The 14,049-nt window shown below is 38.9% G+C and overlaps 1 protein-coding gene across 2 annotated transcripts in view; it reads left to right on the top strand.

Moving 5' to 3' along the window:
- LOC144679644 (lethal(3)malignant brain tumor-like protein 4) overlaps positions 1-14,049 on the top strand; it is a 392,935-nt gene that overhangs the window by 45,561 nt on the left and 333,325 nt on the right. For both annotated transcript variants that reach the window (XM_078540227.1, XM_078540226.1), the window contains exon 5: positions 13,852-13,984. In XM_078540227.1, the coding sequence (XP_078396353.1) occupies positions 13,852-13,984 (133 nt within the window). The remainder of the gene's footprint in view (positions 1-13,851; positions 13,985-14,049) is intronic.

The following is a 14,049-nucleotide window of genomic DNA, read 5'->3' on the forward strand; positions in this document are numbered from 1 at the left end:
CTCCAGATGGGCATGTGTGCATGTGATTGTGCAAGCTCAAGCCATTGAGCCTTTACCTTGTTTATTTCAAACAAAGCATGACTGAATTGGACCTCATGGAATATGCAGGGACGTCACAAACAGGGACAAAACAGTTTGAAGAAGAAAGTCAGAATACTGAAGTGTGAACTCAAGTTAGAGTTTTTTTCCTCCTGGGTACCTTGCAGCAATACCAGGGAAATTAATCTTCCATTCTGAGAGATTCGCAGACAACCTGGGAGAGTTGGCAAATGAAATCTGAGCATGCGGGTGAGACCTTGATTTATCATCTTGTCTGAAGGATAGCACCTCTGAAAAGGCATTATTAGTGCACCGAAGGGTTGGTCTAGTTTGTGCTCATGTCACATGTGCACAAGGTATTTGAATCCACATCATGACATCAGTTTGCTTTCTTGGGTTAGGGAGATAGAATGATTATTTTTTTTTAGAAATGTAGAAAGATCCAAGGAACATAGTTTTTAGGTGTCAGCAGAGGGTAAGAACACTGCATCTTAAATAGTATAAAACCAAGATGCATAAATTGAGGGAGCATGATCATAATATATCTCTTAGCCCTGATCATTTTACTCTTTCCTTGAAGTCTAAGAGCTTATGGACTTGTTAGTTAAAAGCACATTTTTAATTTCCAACAGATAAAAAAAATCACCACTGAGGTTTATACTGGCACAATTGGTTGAAATGTTATATTCTTAGTTGCATCAAATTTGGATTTATAATTTTTTATTTCTCAAGTTTTACATTTCATGCGTCATCGAAACTAGTCTTTCATTTGATAATGTGAGGTTCTGTTTCACGTAACTAAAATAGTTATGATTAGTTTTACATAGTCACAGAAAAGCTTTTGTGTGAGCAATTGGAAGCTACATCTGGTTGGATATGTAGCACTAATATATTAAATAGCATGTTTTATCTAGTTTGGGAATGACTGCAGACTTATTAAATTATAATAGCATTAAAGCCATTGAGAGTTGACTGTTTCTCATTTGTGGGTGCACATTTGTTTATATATCATCTCACATTGTGTTGTCTTTGAAATCACCTTACTTTGTCCTGTCCATCTTTGAAGTCATGTAGCTGGGAAAGCATTGACCTTGTTATGATACGGCAGGTGTTATTTGCCAGGCTGACCAAATCCACAAGGGAAACTTGGCCACACTGCCACAATGGTTTGGAATTTGTAATTATTATGAGAAAGTTTGTGCACTGAATTCAGAAGTAAGGGGTCCCCTAACATCTTTAGAGATTTTAAAAATTAAATTAAAACATTTATTAACAAAAGAAAAGAGTAAAACACCTACCCAAGGTTACAGTTGCACGGTTACTTAATTTTGAGAATTGTTATAATATTCCTAATTAACCAGACTCCCAACTACACACCCCCTTTTAAGGCAACAGTCCAAAATAGATTTTAATTTTATCGAGACAATCCAGCAAGTTTACCACAAGCATGCAATCAACAGTGGAATTCCAAAGGCTTTTAACACAACTTTGGTTACTGGAACAGCAGACTTCTGCCAAGTCTGTTTCACACAGTGTACCTTTCAGATCTCACACAGCCACACCCTCACACAGTCTTCCATCCTTCTTTAAATATATTTCTCCTTCTTTGATTTGTAAATCCAATTGTTTCCCCTATGTCTTCGGAATTTACTTTTCCCATAATATAAAAGTCTTTTATGTTGTCATTATGGTCAGCACTTTGGGAAAAATCAATGCAATAACCTTGCCCTATTTATCTTGACAGTCGTAAAAATCTTATCTTGTCTCTGAATATCCAACAACTTTTCCCCTTATCTAAAAATGCAAATTTCATTCACACCCTATCTGCTGATTTTGCCCTAGCTCACTCATTAGCATTGCAAATGCCTTTTTACACCTAACTCTTTTGATAATTTTAACCTTGCAGTCTACCCAGCTCTAATTTAATTAAATAAGCCACACACATAACCACACACACACACAAGATAAAAGCAAAAAACTGCGGATGCTGGAAATCCAAAACAAAAATAAAAATAAAAATACCTGGAAAAACTCAGCAGGCCTGGCAGCATCTGCGGAGAGGAACACAGTTAACGTTTCGAGTCCGAAACACACACACAAGTCTGCTTTACAATATCCCACAATTATATTATGAAAAATACGATAGTTTTGTGACAACCTTAACTGTATATGCCCATTCACCATTTCAAGCACAGCAATTGTGTTTTAAAGTAGTTTTACCTCAATTGGTCGCATGCTGAATACTTGCTGTTAGGAGTAACTCATGTTCAAGGTACTCATTGGCATGGAAAGTTAGTTTTGCTTTCTTAAAACTGGCCAGATTTCTATTTTGGAACAACATTTTCTAATTTTGATATACTGGAATCAATTTTCAAAATTAAGAATACAGACATATTACTTTCTAATATTACTAGCGACATTATTGCAAACTTGGGAACTTTTCTGCATTCGAATAATTAAAGTGCCCCATTATCACCATCCTAAAGTTCTTGCACCTCTCTGCATTTTCCCTCTCCTTTATATCCTTCCCACTAGTTGGTTATAGTAAATTAATGACTCCAGTGCTTAGATGTGCTGTAAGAGCTTTGCCTCAGATAGTTGACATGCTGCACAATGTAACTGTGGAATGTGCCATCTGTCTGGCGATCAAGTACAGCAAAAGCCATGTTATAGGAGCCCAACGGAGTTAATGGAGGCAGCCGAGCTACTCAGGAGGCAGCATGAATCAACAATGCTCTGATTGAAGATTTCTTCCCACCAGAGTATAGTGAAGTGCACACAATAATGTGACCTTTTAATCTGAAATAATCAAGTGAAATATTTTGCAATTATGAAAACTTGTAGTGACACAGTTTTCACATTTGCCATTATTCACAGTAATTTCAAATGTTAGTATTTGAAATTCCAATAGTTCTGAGAGGGTCATGATATTTCAGTCTTTAATGAGCTCACTAAGATTTTCCAAGGTACTGGTGAACATAGAAATTCATCTTTTCAAAACACTTAAGAAATTAATATATTTGTATCAAACGTTTCATGAGGCTTAACAATCTGTTTAAGATCAACAAAAGCTGAAGCGTAAAGACTTCAAAAACAAGTATTTGATTCTATTTTCATATATATTCAAATACATTCTGAAATAAATCGACATTGGATTATTTGACTTTGAACACTTTGTTACCTGTTTGATGCCAAAGGTTTAGCAACTACTTGTCAATAAAAGGAGAAAAAAAACCTACTTTCTAAATATAGTGCCAACATGAGCAGTTTTTTTTAACAATTAAACAAGGCATATTAAAGAAAAGGTAACAAATGATAGTGTACATTGTTATTGGAAAATGAATAAGGCACCTGACACAGAAGATGGCTCGGTTTCATTTGTGCCACATGATGTTGGCTAACAGCAGGAAATGTAAACTAACTCTAATTCTGTATGTCAAGAAAACAAGATCCTCAGCTAAACAAAGATGATCAGGGAAACTCATTCTTCCAGCGACATGGAAGGGATGGGGACCTGTCACATTCTATCTAAATAACTGCAGGAAAAAGCAAGAGAGAGAGAGAAAGGGTAGGGAGTAAGCAGACACACTTTTGAAATGGATGAAATTCACTGGTCGGAACAAAGATAGGCAGTAATATCAGTTGACAGGGTGTAGAGATCACCTGAGCAGCTAGGGAGAAAATTAATCGAAACCTATTAACTGCTGTCCGTAATCCATAGCTCCCAGGAGCGACATTTGGGAGCTCAATGGAGTCGCACATATTCTGCACTTACAAAGTCCGGCAAAGAGAATCATTTCTGGTTGAGGCAATCTTGGTGAAAGTTCAGACATTACTTGACTCCATCTTTGCATGGCATGTAATCAAGGCACCAATACCTTCGCTTCACAATGGCAGTGTTGTTCCAGGTGGTCCCATGGCTGTTATTATTTGTGTTGCTCGTGTGTTGTGGGGTTGCAAAAATGTATCATCAGCCAGATGGAGAAGGGGAACATGTCTTGTCCCCTAGTAGCTTTCCTCTGAGGTTCCTGGAGGTGGAATATTTGCCGGGGGAAGGATTGGGGCAAAATGAGTGGCTCAGGAGAAAAACATTGCTGCAGCTGGCAGTGAAATTGGCACAAGCTTGCATGATTGTTTGACAATGATCTCACAATAGTTGGTATAAGTGGCAGTGATATTGTATGCAGACCCTCAGGAGACCTCTCAAGATAACTTCACAATTACTTATTGTAATAGTACATTATTCAGAATATGTTCTAAATGTATTACTGGGCACTAAAGTACATGTAACACGAGATAACACAGCAGCACATCATTGCTAAATCCACATTACACTGCTACTCAAATAAAGATACAACAAATTAACCTAAATCTTGCAGTCAGTTCTTTCTTTTCAGTTGTAATAAGGAACAGTTTATGAGAAAAAGTAAAAAATAAAGTTGAATGAAAAGGCTGGCCTTGAGGGAAGAAATGTTCAATTGGAGCGTTGTGGATTCCTATAACACAGTTTGTTGCTGTGCTTCATCATCAGACAGGCACATTCCATTTCATAGTTACCTTGTGCAGCATGTCAACTACCTGGGGAAAGTTATAATGCTTTGACAATGCAGTACAAATATTGATCCATTAATTTGCCACACCACCAACTAGTGAGAAAGATGTAGAGGAGTAAACTTGCACGGAAATTGCAGATAGGTGCAAGAACCAGAATCATGATCATGGGGGACTTGAAATTTCCTAATGTAGATTGGGATAATAAAATTTAAAGAGTGGACAGGAGCAGAGTTTCTGATATGTGTTCTTAATTGAAGGAGGGTCAGTTTCAGTTGGTTGAGAACCAGACCTACCCTGGGTAAATTGGAATATTGGAACAAATGCAGCCAGAGCTCCCTGGATGACGAATATGAAGCAGAAAAAGGGTGTCCATGATAGATGATAAGTTGATAATACAACTAAGAACCAGGTTGAATATAGAAACTTCAGAGGGAAAGTGAAAAAGGGAATAAGAGTATAAGAAGAGAATGGCAGCTGACATAAAAGGGGATCCAAAAGTCTTCTGTAGGCATATGAACATCAGAAAGGCAGTAAGATGAGAGGTTGGGGCTGATTCAGGACCAAAAACAGTATCTACAGGTGGAGGCAGAGGACATGGCTAAGGTGTCTTTACGAAGCAAGAAGATGCTGCCAGAGTCATAGTGAATGAAGAAGTAGATGAGACACTGGACAGACCAAAAATTAATAAAAAGGTGGTTTTAAAGTTGATAAGTCATCAGGAATGGATGTGGCATGCATCCATGGATTCTGAGGCAAGTAATGGTGGAAATTGTCCAATCCTCCTTAATTGCAGTAGTGGTGCCAAAGGGCTCAAGCATTGCAGATGTTACACCTTTGTTCAAAAAAGGGTTCAAGGATAAACCCAGCAATGATGGGCCAGTGAGTTTAAGCTTGGAGGTAGAAATGCTTTTGGAGATGTTAATTTGGAACAAAATTAACAGTCACTTGGACAAGTGCAGGTTAATTAAGGAAAGCCAGCCTGGATTTGTTAAACGAAAATCATGTTTAACAAACTTGATTCAGCTTTTTGAGGTAATAAAGAGGGTTGATGAGACTAATGAAGGTTGCTGTAGTGCATATGGACATCCAAAAGTTGCTTGATAAAGTGCCACATAACAGGCTTGCCTGCAAAGTTGAAGTCCATTGAATAAAAGGGATAGTGGCAGTATGGATACAAAGTTGACTGAGTGACAGGGAGTAGCGGCGAGTGGTTGTTTTTCAGACTGGGAGAAGGTATACAGTGGGGCTCCCCAACGGCTAAGTATTAGGAGCACTGCTTTACTTGGTATATATTAATGACTTAGGCTTTGGTGTACAGGGCACAATTTCAAAATTTGCAGGTGACACAAAATCTGGACATATTGTGAACTATGAGGAGGACGGTTATGGTCTTCAAAAGGACATAGGCTGTTGAAATGGGCAGACATATGACAGATGAAATTTAATGTGGGAAGTGTGAAGTGATGCATTTTGATAGGAAGAATGAGGAGAGACAATATCTCAAAGGGTACAATTCTAAAAGAGAAATAGTGACCTCAGTATATGTGTGTAAATTGTTGAAGGCAGCAGGGCAGTTTGTGGAAGAAGGAACGAAAAAAGTTTATTAGGATCCTGCTTTATAAACCGAGGCATAGAATACAGTGGCAAGGAAGTTATGATGAATCTCAACTTGTGTATTGTGTCTAATCCTGGGCAACGTATTTTAGGAAGGATTTGAAGGGTTTAGAGAGAGTACAGAAAAGATTTTAAGAATTGTTCCAGGACTTCAGTTACTTGGATAGATTGGAGTTGCTAGTTACACGGATAGATTGGAGAAACTGGGGTTGTTCTTGGAAAGAAGGAGGTTGAGAAGAGATCTGATACAGATGTTCAAAATCAGATGGGGTATAGACCAAGTAGAGTGAAACTGCTGCAGTCAGCAGAAGGGTTGAGAACTAAAGGACGCAAATTTAAGGTGATTGGAAAAAGAACCAAAGGCATGAGGAAAAACCTTTTTTGCAATGAGCGGTTAAGATCTGGAATGTACAGCCTGAGAGGGTAGTGGGGGAAAATTCAGTCATGCCTTTCAAAAGGGAATTGGATAAGCACCTGAAGAGAGAAAACATTAAAGGGCCATGGGGTAATGGTGGGATGTGGGACTAGCTGAGTTGCTCTTGCAGAGTCTCAGCACAGTTTCAGCAGACTGCATTGCCTCCTTTTGTGCTGTAACCACGCCATGATTCTTTGATTCTAAATACCTGCTCAGTGAGGCATTTTGTTCCAGGTTCCTTGCTGAAGGGTGCTTAGTGATGTCAGGAACCACATTTTGAGTGGATAATCTATATCTCAGAGGAACCAACTGCTCAACTTATTAGTCTGGGGGAATTTATAAGATATGGGCGTCGATGGACTTCCCCTGGAACATAGGCTTTGACATGCAGAACTCGCAGAATACCTGGATAAATTCTTGTTAATAAATTTCATGCTATGTTGTATATAGATACTCAACTAGCTACAGGAGTCAGTTGTGTTACCATCTATTCTAGGAATGCCACATTGAAAAAATCCTGTAAACCTTTCTGTACCTGCCGTTTTGTGGTGTATAATTTAAACCAGTGATGGCCTTGATTATGCAGCTGTGAACGGCAAACTAGTCAATCATGGTTAATTCTCCATCTGATGTGTGGAAAAATTATTTGATAAAAAAAGTGAATGGCGTTTTTATTTTTACTGCTTTCACAGTACTGTTCTTAAACTGCTGCTTGGCAACAGAAATGACCCCAAGAGTTCATCAATGGCTTTCTTGATGAAGCATAATTCTATTGTGTGGGACTTCTCAGAGAGATTGAGGTAAATCTGCTGATTGTAGTAGACAAGCTAGTTGAGGTAGTAGTGGGTCTTTACTGTCTTCCCATGGCCTTTTACCTCCCTGGTTGTCTTCTACCACTCTTCCTCTTTGCCTGTTGCCATGTCAGTAAAATGAGATTTGGTGGTGTACCTATGCTGCTCTGTGGAATGAAGCACCTCCTCATTGTGTCTTTGTCCTATGTTTTGGTGTGCCCTGACAAATTGCAGCCTTAATGCAATCTTTGAAGCAGATAGAATTAATGTGATGAGGGTTGAAATACACATCTCCCTTTTAATTGCTGGTTGGGTTATAATGAACAAAGTAAAATATTATTAGGGTTTGTGTCTGTGCATTAACTGGTTTTAAACTAGTTTACTATCCTAATGAATTTTAGAATGGTGCGTGAGAATTGGCAAACACTCTGTCACTGTTAATGTAAAAAGGGAAGATTCACCAAGTCTGCACTCCGAGCAGGAAGCTGTGCTTATTTGAAGTGCACTTTGAGATTCAGTAGTACAGTGCTGTAGCTCTGTCTGTCTGCTTGCTCTTTCTTTCATAGCTCCACTTGGAAACGCAGAATTGAAGAATTCAATTATTGCATGTGAATGCTTCTATATATTAGCTCTAAATGTTGAGGAATTTTACTCCTTCAGTAAGTTATGGAAACTCAAGTGATAGTCCAAATGTGTGGTAAGGTTTTGATGGGTTAGATGGCTTTATTTCATTGTATGCTTTCATCTGTTCTTATGACGAATTCAGCTATAATATGCCTGAATTTCTGTCTTCATAGCTTGATGTCAACTTTTACTCATTATATATATCTATGTCAAAATTTGTAATGGGTTTTGCTTATGTCAACTCATGACTCTGCACGACCTGGCCACTGGGTCCTCACATATTGCTCAAATGCTTTCTGCAAATTTTTCAATGCTGCTTTGTTCTCAACTAACTGTCATTGCTAAATAAATGTTTAAAAAAAATAAAGAAACTTGCTTCATAATAACATTACATTTACCCATTGAAATGTTTTTTGTGTTCTTTAATACTTCGTTAAATGTTTTACTTGCAGGCCACAGAAGCTTCCAAAAACCTGGGTTTCAGTTTGATATTTTTTGCACAGAGCTATGTGAATTGAAAGTAGATTTTGTAGTTTGAGCTTATGCATTGTGCTTAATCTTCCAGGATCCACCCATCCATACCATTCGGTTAACTAAACGAATTGAAGTATTTTCTTTAGTTTCTGGCATTTTCCACAGTAGCTTTGTTTTTGAAATGATTTTTAAAAAAATAACATCTGAATAGTTTTATTGATTTTAAACTTTCTATTGAGTATTTAGAAAAAGATGGGCTGTGTGTATGTGAAGGTGATGGCATGATAGCAGTGTCCTGATTGTACATATGTTATTATAGCTTTTGATTTATCTCCTATAAGTTTCAGAAAATGTAATAAACTGAGGAAGATAGAGAAAGACTGGTTTAGAGAGAATGGAAGTGACAGCAAATCTAGGGTGATAGAAAGTGGAGAGTAGATTTAAAATTTGTCATGGGGCACATCACACTTATTGGCTTTAGCTATTTGGTCGTACAGAACTTGAGTATTGCTGAAAAAAGAGACATTTTTGTCAAAGCTTTTCATCTTGCACTCATCAGAATATTTTGCAAGAAAAGAAATCCAAGGGCGACTACAGATTTATATTGTACGTGAAAAAAGTGCTGACTGGTTGGCAAGTGGTCTCTGATTGGTAGAGGCATTGTCATGGAGAATGCAGCAGTTGATGGTGAATGACAGTTAACTGCCAAGCAGTGTTTGAAATATAAACCAAGCAGCTTGACTCTGATTGGTCAAGGCATTGTCTTGAAGAATGAACCAGCAAATGGCTGTGACTTCTTTTGTTTAGCTGGAACAGGTGCAATCTGTGTACATGTTATTTCTGTCTACAAAGAACCGGTCCCTCTATATGTAGCTTCCAGTAGATGTTAATGTACCACACCACGAGCCCGACTGACAATCTACAATTGCTTGTCAACATAACTCTTAGCACACTGAGAATTATTTAGCAAATGCTGTGCAGTTGTGGAATCCCATCTAGTGTTGGACACTGTTTTGAGCTTTGCAAGCACAGGTTGGTTGGGTGTGGTCTGTACCTTCTCTGTTGCGAACAGTGGAAGGGATATGCAATTCGATACGATCCGCCAGTTTTGGGACGTACGGCCTACATACCTGGCATCACACTGGCACTGGAATTCATGTACCACATCATTCATTTGTGCAATTAGCAGAATGTCTTTCTGGCTTAATGGCAGCATCCTGTTAGTGGAGAATATCATTTGGTTGCTACTGTAGCAACGTAAAACAGTTAGCTTCACCTGTTGCTCAAATTTTTGAGATACCTTGCCCTTCCAAGGTAGACTGGGCACTTTTCAGGGCCGAAAATGATGGCCTTTGGCCTGTTCATGAATTTGCGTGATATACAGTGCAAAATGATCTGATCTGAAGCACCCTATTTCAGCAACAAGCTTGCATGGTGAGAAAATGGCTAAACAAAATAAGTGACAGTCATTTGCTGGTTCATTTTTCAGGGCAATGCCTTGATCAATCAGAGTCAAACTGCCTGGTTTAAATTTCAAACAATGCTTAGCAGGTAACTGTCAGTCACCATCAACTGGTGCATTCTCCATGGCAATGCCTCTACCATCAGAGTCCACTTGCCAACCAATCAGCACTGTCTTCTCATACAGTATGAAGTTGTTGCTTCCCTTGACATTGGTATTCTTGCGAAATGTCATGATGAATGCAAGATGAAAAGCTTTTTTCAAGCAATACTATTGATTTTAATGCATCAGGGAAAGATCCTTCATTTACCTGCCAGTGATAGGCATCATACCAACTAGGGACACATCTGGGATGGCTGCCTGTCAAAGGAGCTATAACGTTCAGCTGAAGATACAGGTGCAACCATAAGTTGCTTCCTGTGGTCCCTTTTCTATTGGAGGTGCTTGAAAACAATTAAAAAAAATAACTTCCCTTCAGCAATTTAGGTTAGGTCTGATTTTCCAGGTGTGCCTGTTCGTGAGGTGTGGCTGATTTGACCAGGAATACTAATATTGATCCTAAAATGAGATTGGGGAACTCCTGGTGTTCCTCTTATGCCAATGGCCTTGTTTGGTGCAGGTCCACAAGAACATCTCGGTCTCTGCAGTGCAGAGCCAGGACCAGGCGCTTCTATGATAAAAGCAAAATACTGCAGATGCTGGAAATCTGAAACAAAAACCGAAAACGCTGAAAAACCTCAGCAGGTCTGACAGCATCTGTGGAGAGAGAAACAGGGTTGATGTTTCAAGTCTGTATCATTCTTCTTCAGAGCTACAGAAAAGTAGAAATGTGATGAAATTTATACTGTTTAAGGGGGGTGGGGCAGGTGGAGCTGGATAGAAGGCCAGCGATAGGTGGGGGCAAAGGAGAGATTGACAAAGATGTCATGAACAAAAGGACAAAGGGAGTATTAATGGTAGTGGTAAGGGCTAAAAAAGGTGCTGATGGTGGCATTAAGGTAAGAAAGCAGAATGTGATAATAGGAGAACAGGGGTAAGCGCTCCGAAAAGAACAACATGAACAAGTAATAAATGGCCCTTGTGGGTCTGGGGTGGGGGGAACCGGGTGGCCCCGGTGGCGTGGGAAAAAGGGATCAAAGATGGGATAAAAAGGAGGGATATTATTTTTATTTTTATTATTTTTATTCATTTTTATTTTCATTCCTTTATTCATTGTTTTATCTCCTTTTTTATCCCCCCTTTTAATCCCATTTTCGATCCCTTTTTTCCCCCACCACCTCCCCCTCCCCCCACCTCACCCCCACAAGGGCCATCTGATACTTGTTTCATGCTGTTCTTTCACACAATGCTTACCCTTGTCCTGCTTTTATCACATTCTACTTTCTTACCTTTATGCCACTATCAGCACCTTTTTTAGCCCTTACCACTACCATTAACACTCCCTTTGTCCTTTTGTTCATGACATCTTTGTTAATCTCTCCTTTGCCTCCACCTATCGCTGGCCTTCTATCTAGCTTCACCTGCTCCACCCCCTAAACAGTATAAATTTCATCACATTTCTACTTCTCTGTAGCTCTGAAGAGTCATACGGACTCGAAACATCAACTCTGTTTCTCTCTCCACAGATGCTGTCAGATCTGCTGTGTTTTTCCAGCATTTTCTATTTTTGTTCCAGCGGTATCTATGTCTTGAAATAGGTGTCTGCCCTACCAGCAAACACCCACTGAGGTTACAGAAACACAGGAAAGGGTATGGATTTTTTTGGCCAACCAATCTTTCTTCATTTTGTTAATTCCATTTAAAAAAAAAAATATCAGTTGAACTTTAAAGCCAACTGTTTATCTTGTCTGTGTTTTACTGCAAGTTAGAAAATATCAATATTTAATGGCTTTCAATGTGAGACTTGGATTCTGGTTTCTAACACATTACAGACAGAGGAAGAAAGCCATAAATAACAAGCAAAAAGTTAGTCTATTCCTTCATTATAATGAGATTTTTTTGAGGAAAAACTGTTGAATTTTAAAGCAAAGTTTTTTTGACGTAACATCAGAGTGACAACAACGGAGTGACAACAGAGCGAGGAGGAGGTAAGGATACCAAGTTTGAGTAGGTAGTTGAAAGTGGAAGAGGTAGGTATTGTAACACGAGTGAGGTGATGACAGGAAAGGGAATGGTTAAAAGGAAGGTAAAGTGCTAAAAGGACACAGTGGGAACATAGAAAGCATAAGTAATTAGCGGATGAGATGGGATGAATAGGAGGGAGCTGTGGACCAAGTTTTCACTGCAGCCTCCACCCCAAATGCAACGCACAGCCATATGTCTCTTCTCACCTTACCACCAACCCGAAGGGAAGATGATGAACAGAAGCAGCAACATGGTGACAGTAGAGTTACAAGAGCAACAGTATACTCAGACTCAGTGTGCTACGCCATGGGTGATTGACAGTAATATTATTAAAACTGGTGTCCTGGTCAGTATTTATACTTCAAACTGCATCAAAAAGCATATTATCTAGCCATTATCACGCCGCTGTTTGTGGGACCTTGTTGATACAAATTTACTGCTGCGTTTCCTACAGTATAATAGTGATTACACTACAAAAGCACTCCATTCGCTGTAAAGAGCAAGTTTGTCTTTCTTTCAGTTGATCCATGGCCTAACTCCATACATACCTTTGCCATGTGTCCCTCAATATCTTTGGATAACAAAAATCTTCCAATCCCAGATTTAAGATTAACAATTGACCTAGCATCAATTGCTGCTTGGGGAAGAGAGTTCTAAACTTCTACCACCATTTTTGTGTTGAGTTCACTCCTAAATGTTCCAGCTCTAATTAGAACATGCCCCCAGTAGAAGACCTCTCAATCAGTGGAAATAACTGCTCACTTTTTATTTGTCAGGCAGCTGGGAATGACAGCATTTCCCGCTGACCTTGAAGAAAGATGGTCACAAAGATGTAGTGATATTTGTGGTGTGGTTTTCTTCTATACTGATACTAATTTCAATTTGGCATCAGCTCAAGGGAATCTTAAGGTGTCTAGCAACAGTGATGTAATCAAGCAGGATAAACACCCAATCACATTGAAGAATTCCCACAGACAGCAAACCTAGCAGTAATATGTGCTGATTATCCTTCATGTTTTATAAAGTCTGGTCTAGGCCGGTTCCTAAATTTTGTTGGGTGCCTCTGTGTGCACAAAGCTTCCAATTGATACGTAATCATGTTTCTACCAAGGCACAAGTTCTTGGCCACGTTGTCCCTCATGTTTTGAGTTTCTTAGCTCATTATAGATTAGCACTGAGGTGTGATTAAATACATTTTAGGAGAGAGGTGAGGGGAAATTGCACATTCAGGCAGTCTATGCTGATTTCACATATAGAATATCATGAAAAATCACCACCCTGTCTTTGTCAGTCCATCAACGGTATGAGGATGTGGATAGGACTTACAATGCACAAGATCATAGTTTACATTCTAGGATAACATTGATATCTGAATAAGTTGTACTGAGCATAAGTGGAAATTTATTTCTATTCAAGATTTTTGATGGTTACAATACATTTTTTTTAAGAATCAACTTTCCTTGAGCAATCCACTCGGGTAAAGGCAGAATTGAATTTAACATTCATGGTAAATGCATTGCTGCTGCTGCAGCCATGAGTCATCATGTACGTGTATAGATTTTACAAACTTTATTTCTTGTTAGCTCTGGACTCATGTTGTCCATTCACTGTTCAAACATTAATTCAAGTCAACTAGTACCAACACTTACCAATCTCAAGGACTGTTTTGTTTCATTAACTGTTTTTGTTTTTAAGGCTGCCAAGCGATGTTTTCTCACATTGAAGTAGTAGTAAATCGTTAATTTTCTCATTAGTTTCAAATGAATGAGTTTGGGGCCCTAGAGATTATTACTACTGACGAACAGGATGGAGAACCCAGTGCACAGATTGCTGCTGAGCATACAGCTATAAGAAGGGATGCCTACAGTGATCCATCTAATGTTCAAGGTAAGGAAACATTAAACACATTTACTGCTCTTCTCTTAAACACATTAAACACCATGAACAATGAT

This window comes from Cetorhinus maximus, chromosome 4 (genome assembly GCF_964194155.1).
Source record: "Cetorhinus maximus chromosome 4, sCetMax3.hap1.1, whole genome shotgun sequence".
In the NCBI taxonomy this organism is placed as follows: Eukaryota; Metazoa; Chordata; class Chondrichthyes; order Lamniformes; family Cetorhinidae; genus Cetorhinus; species Cetorhinus maximus.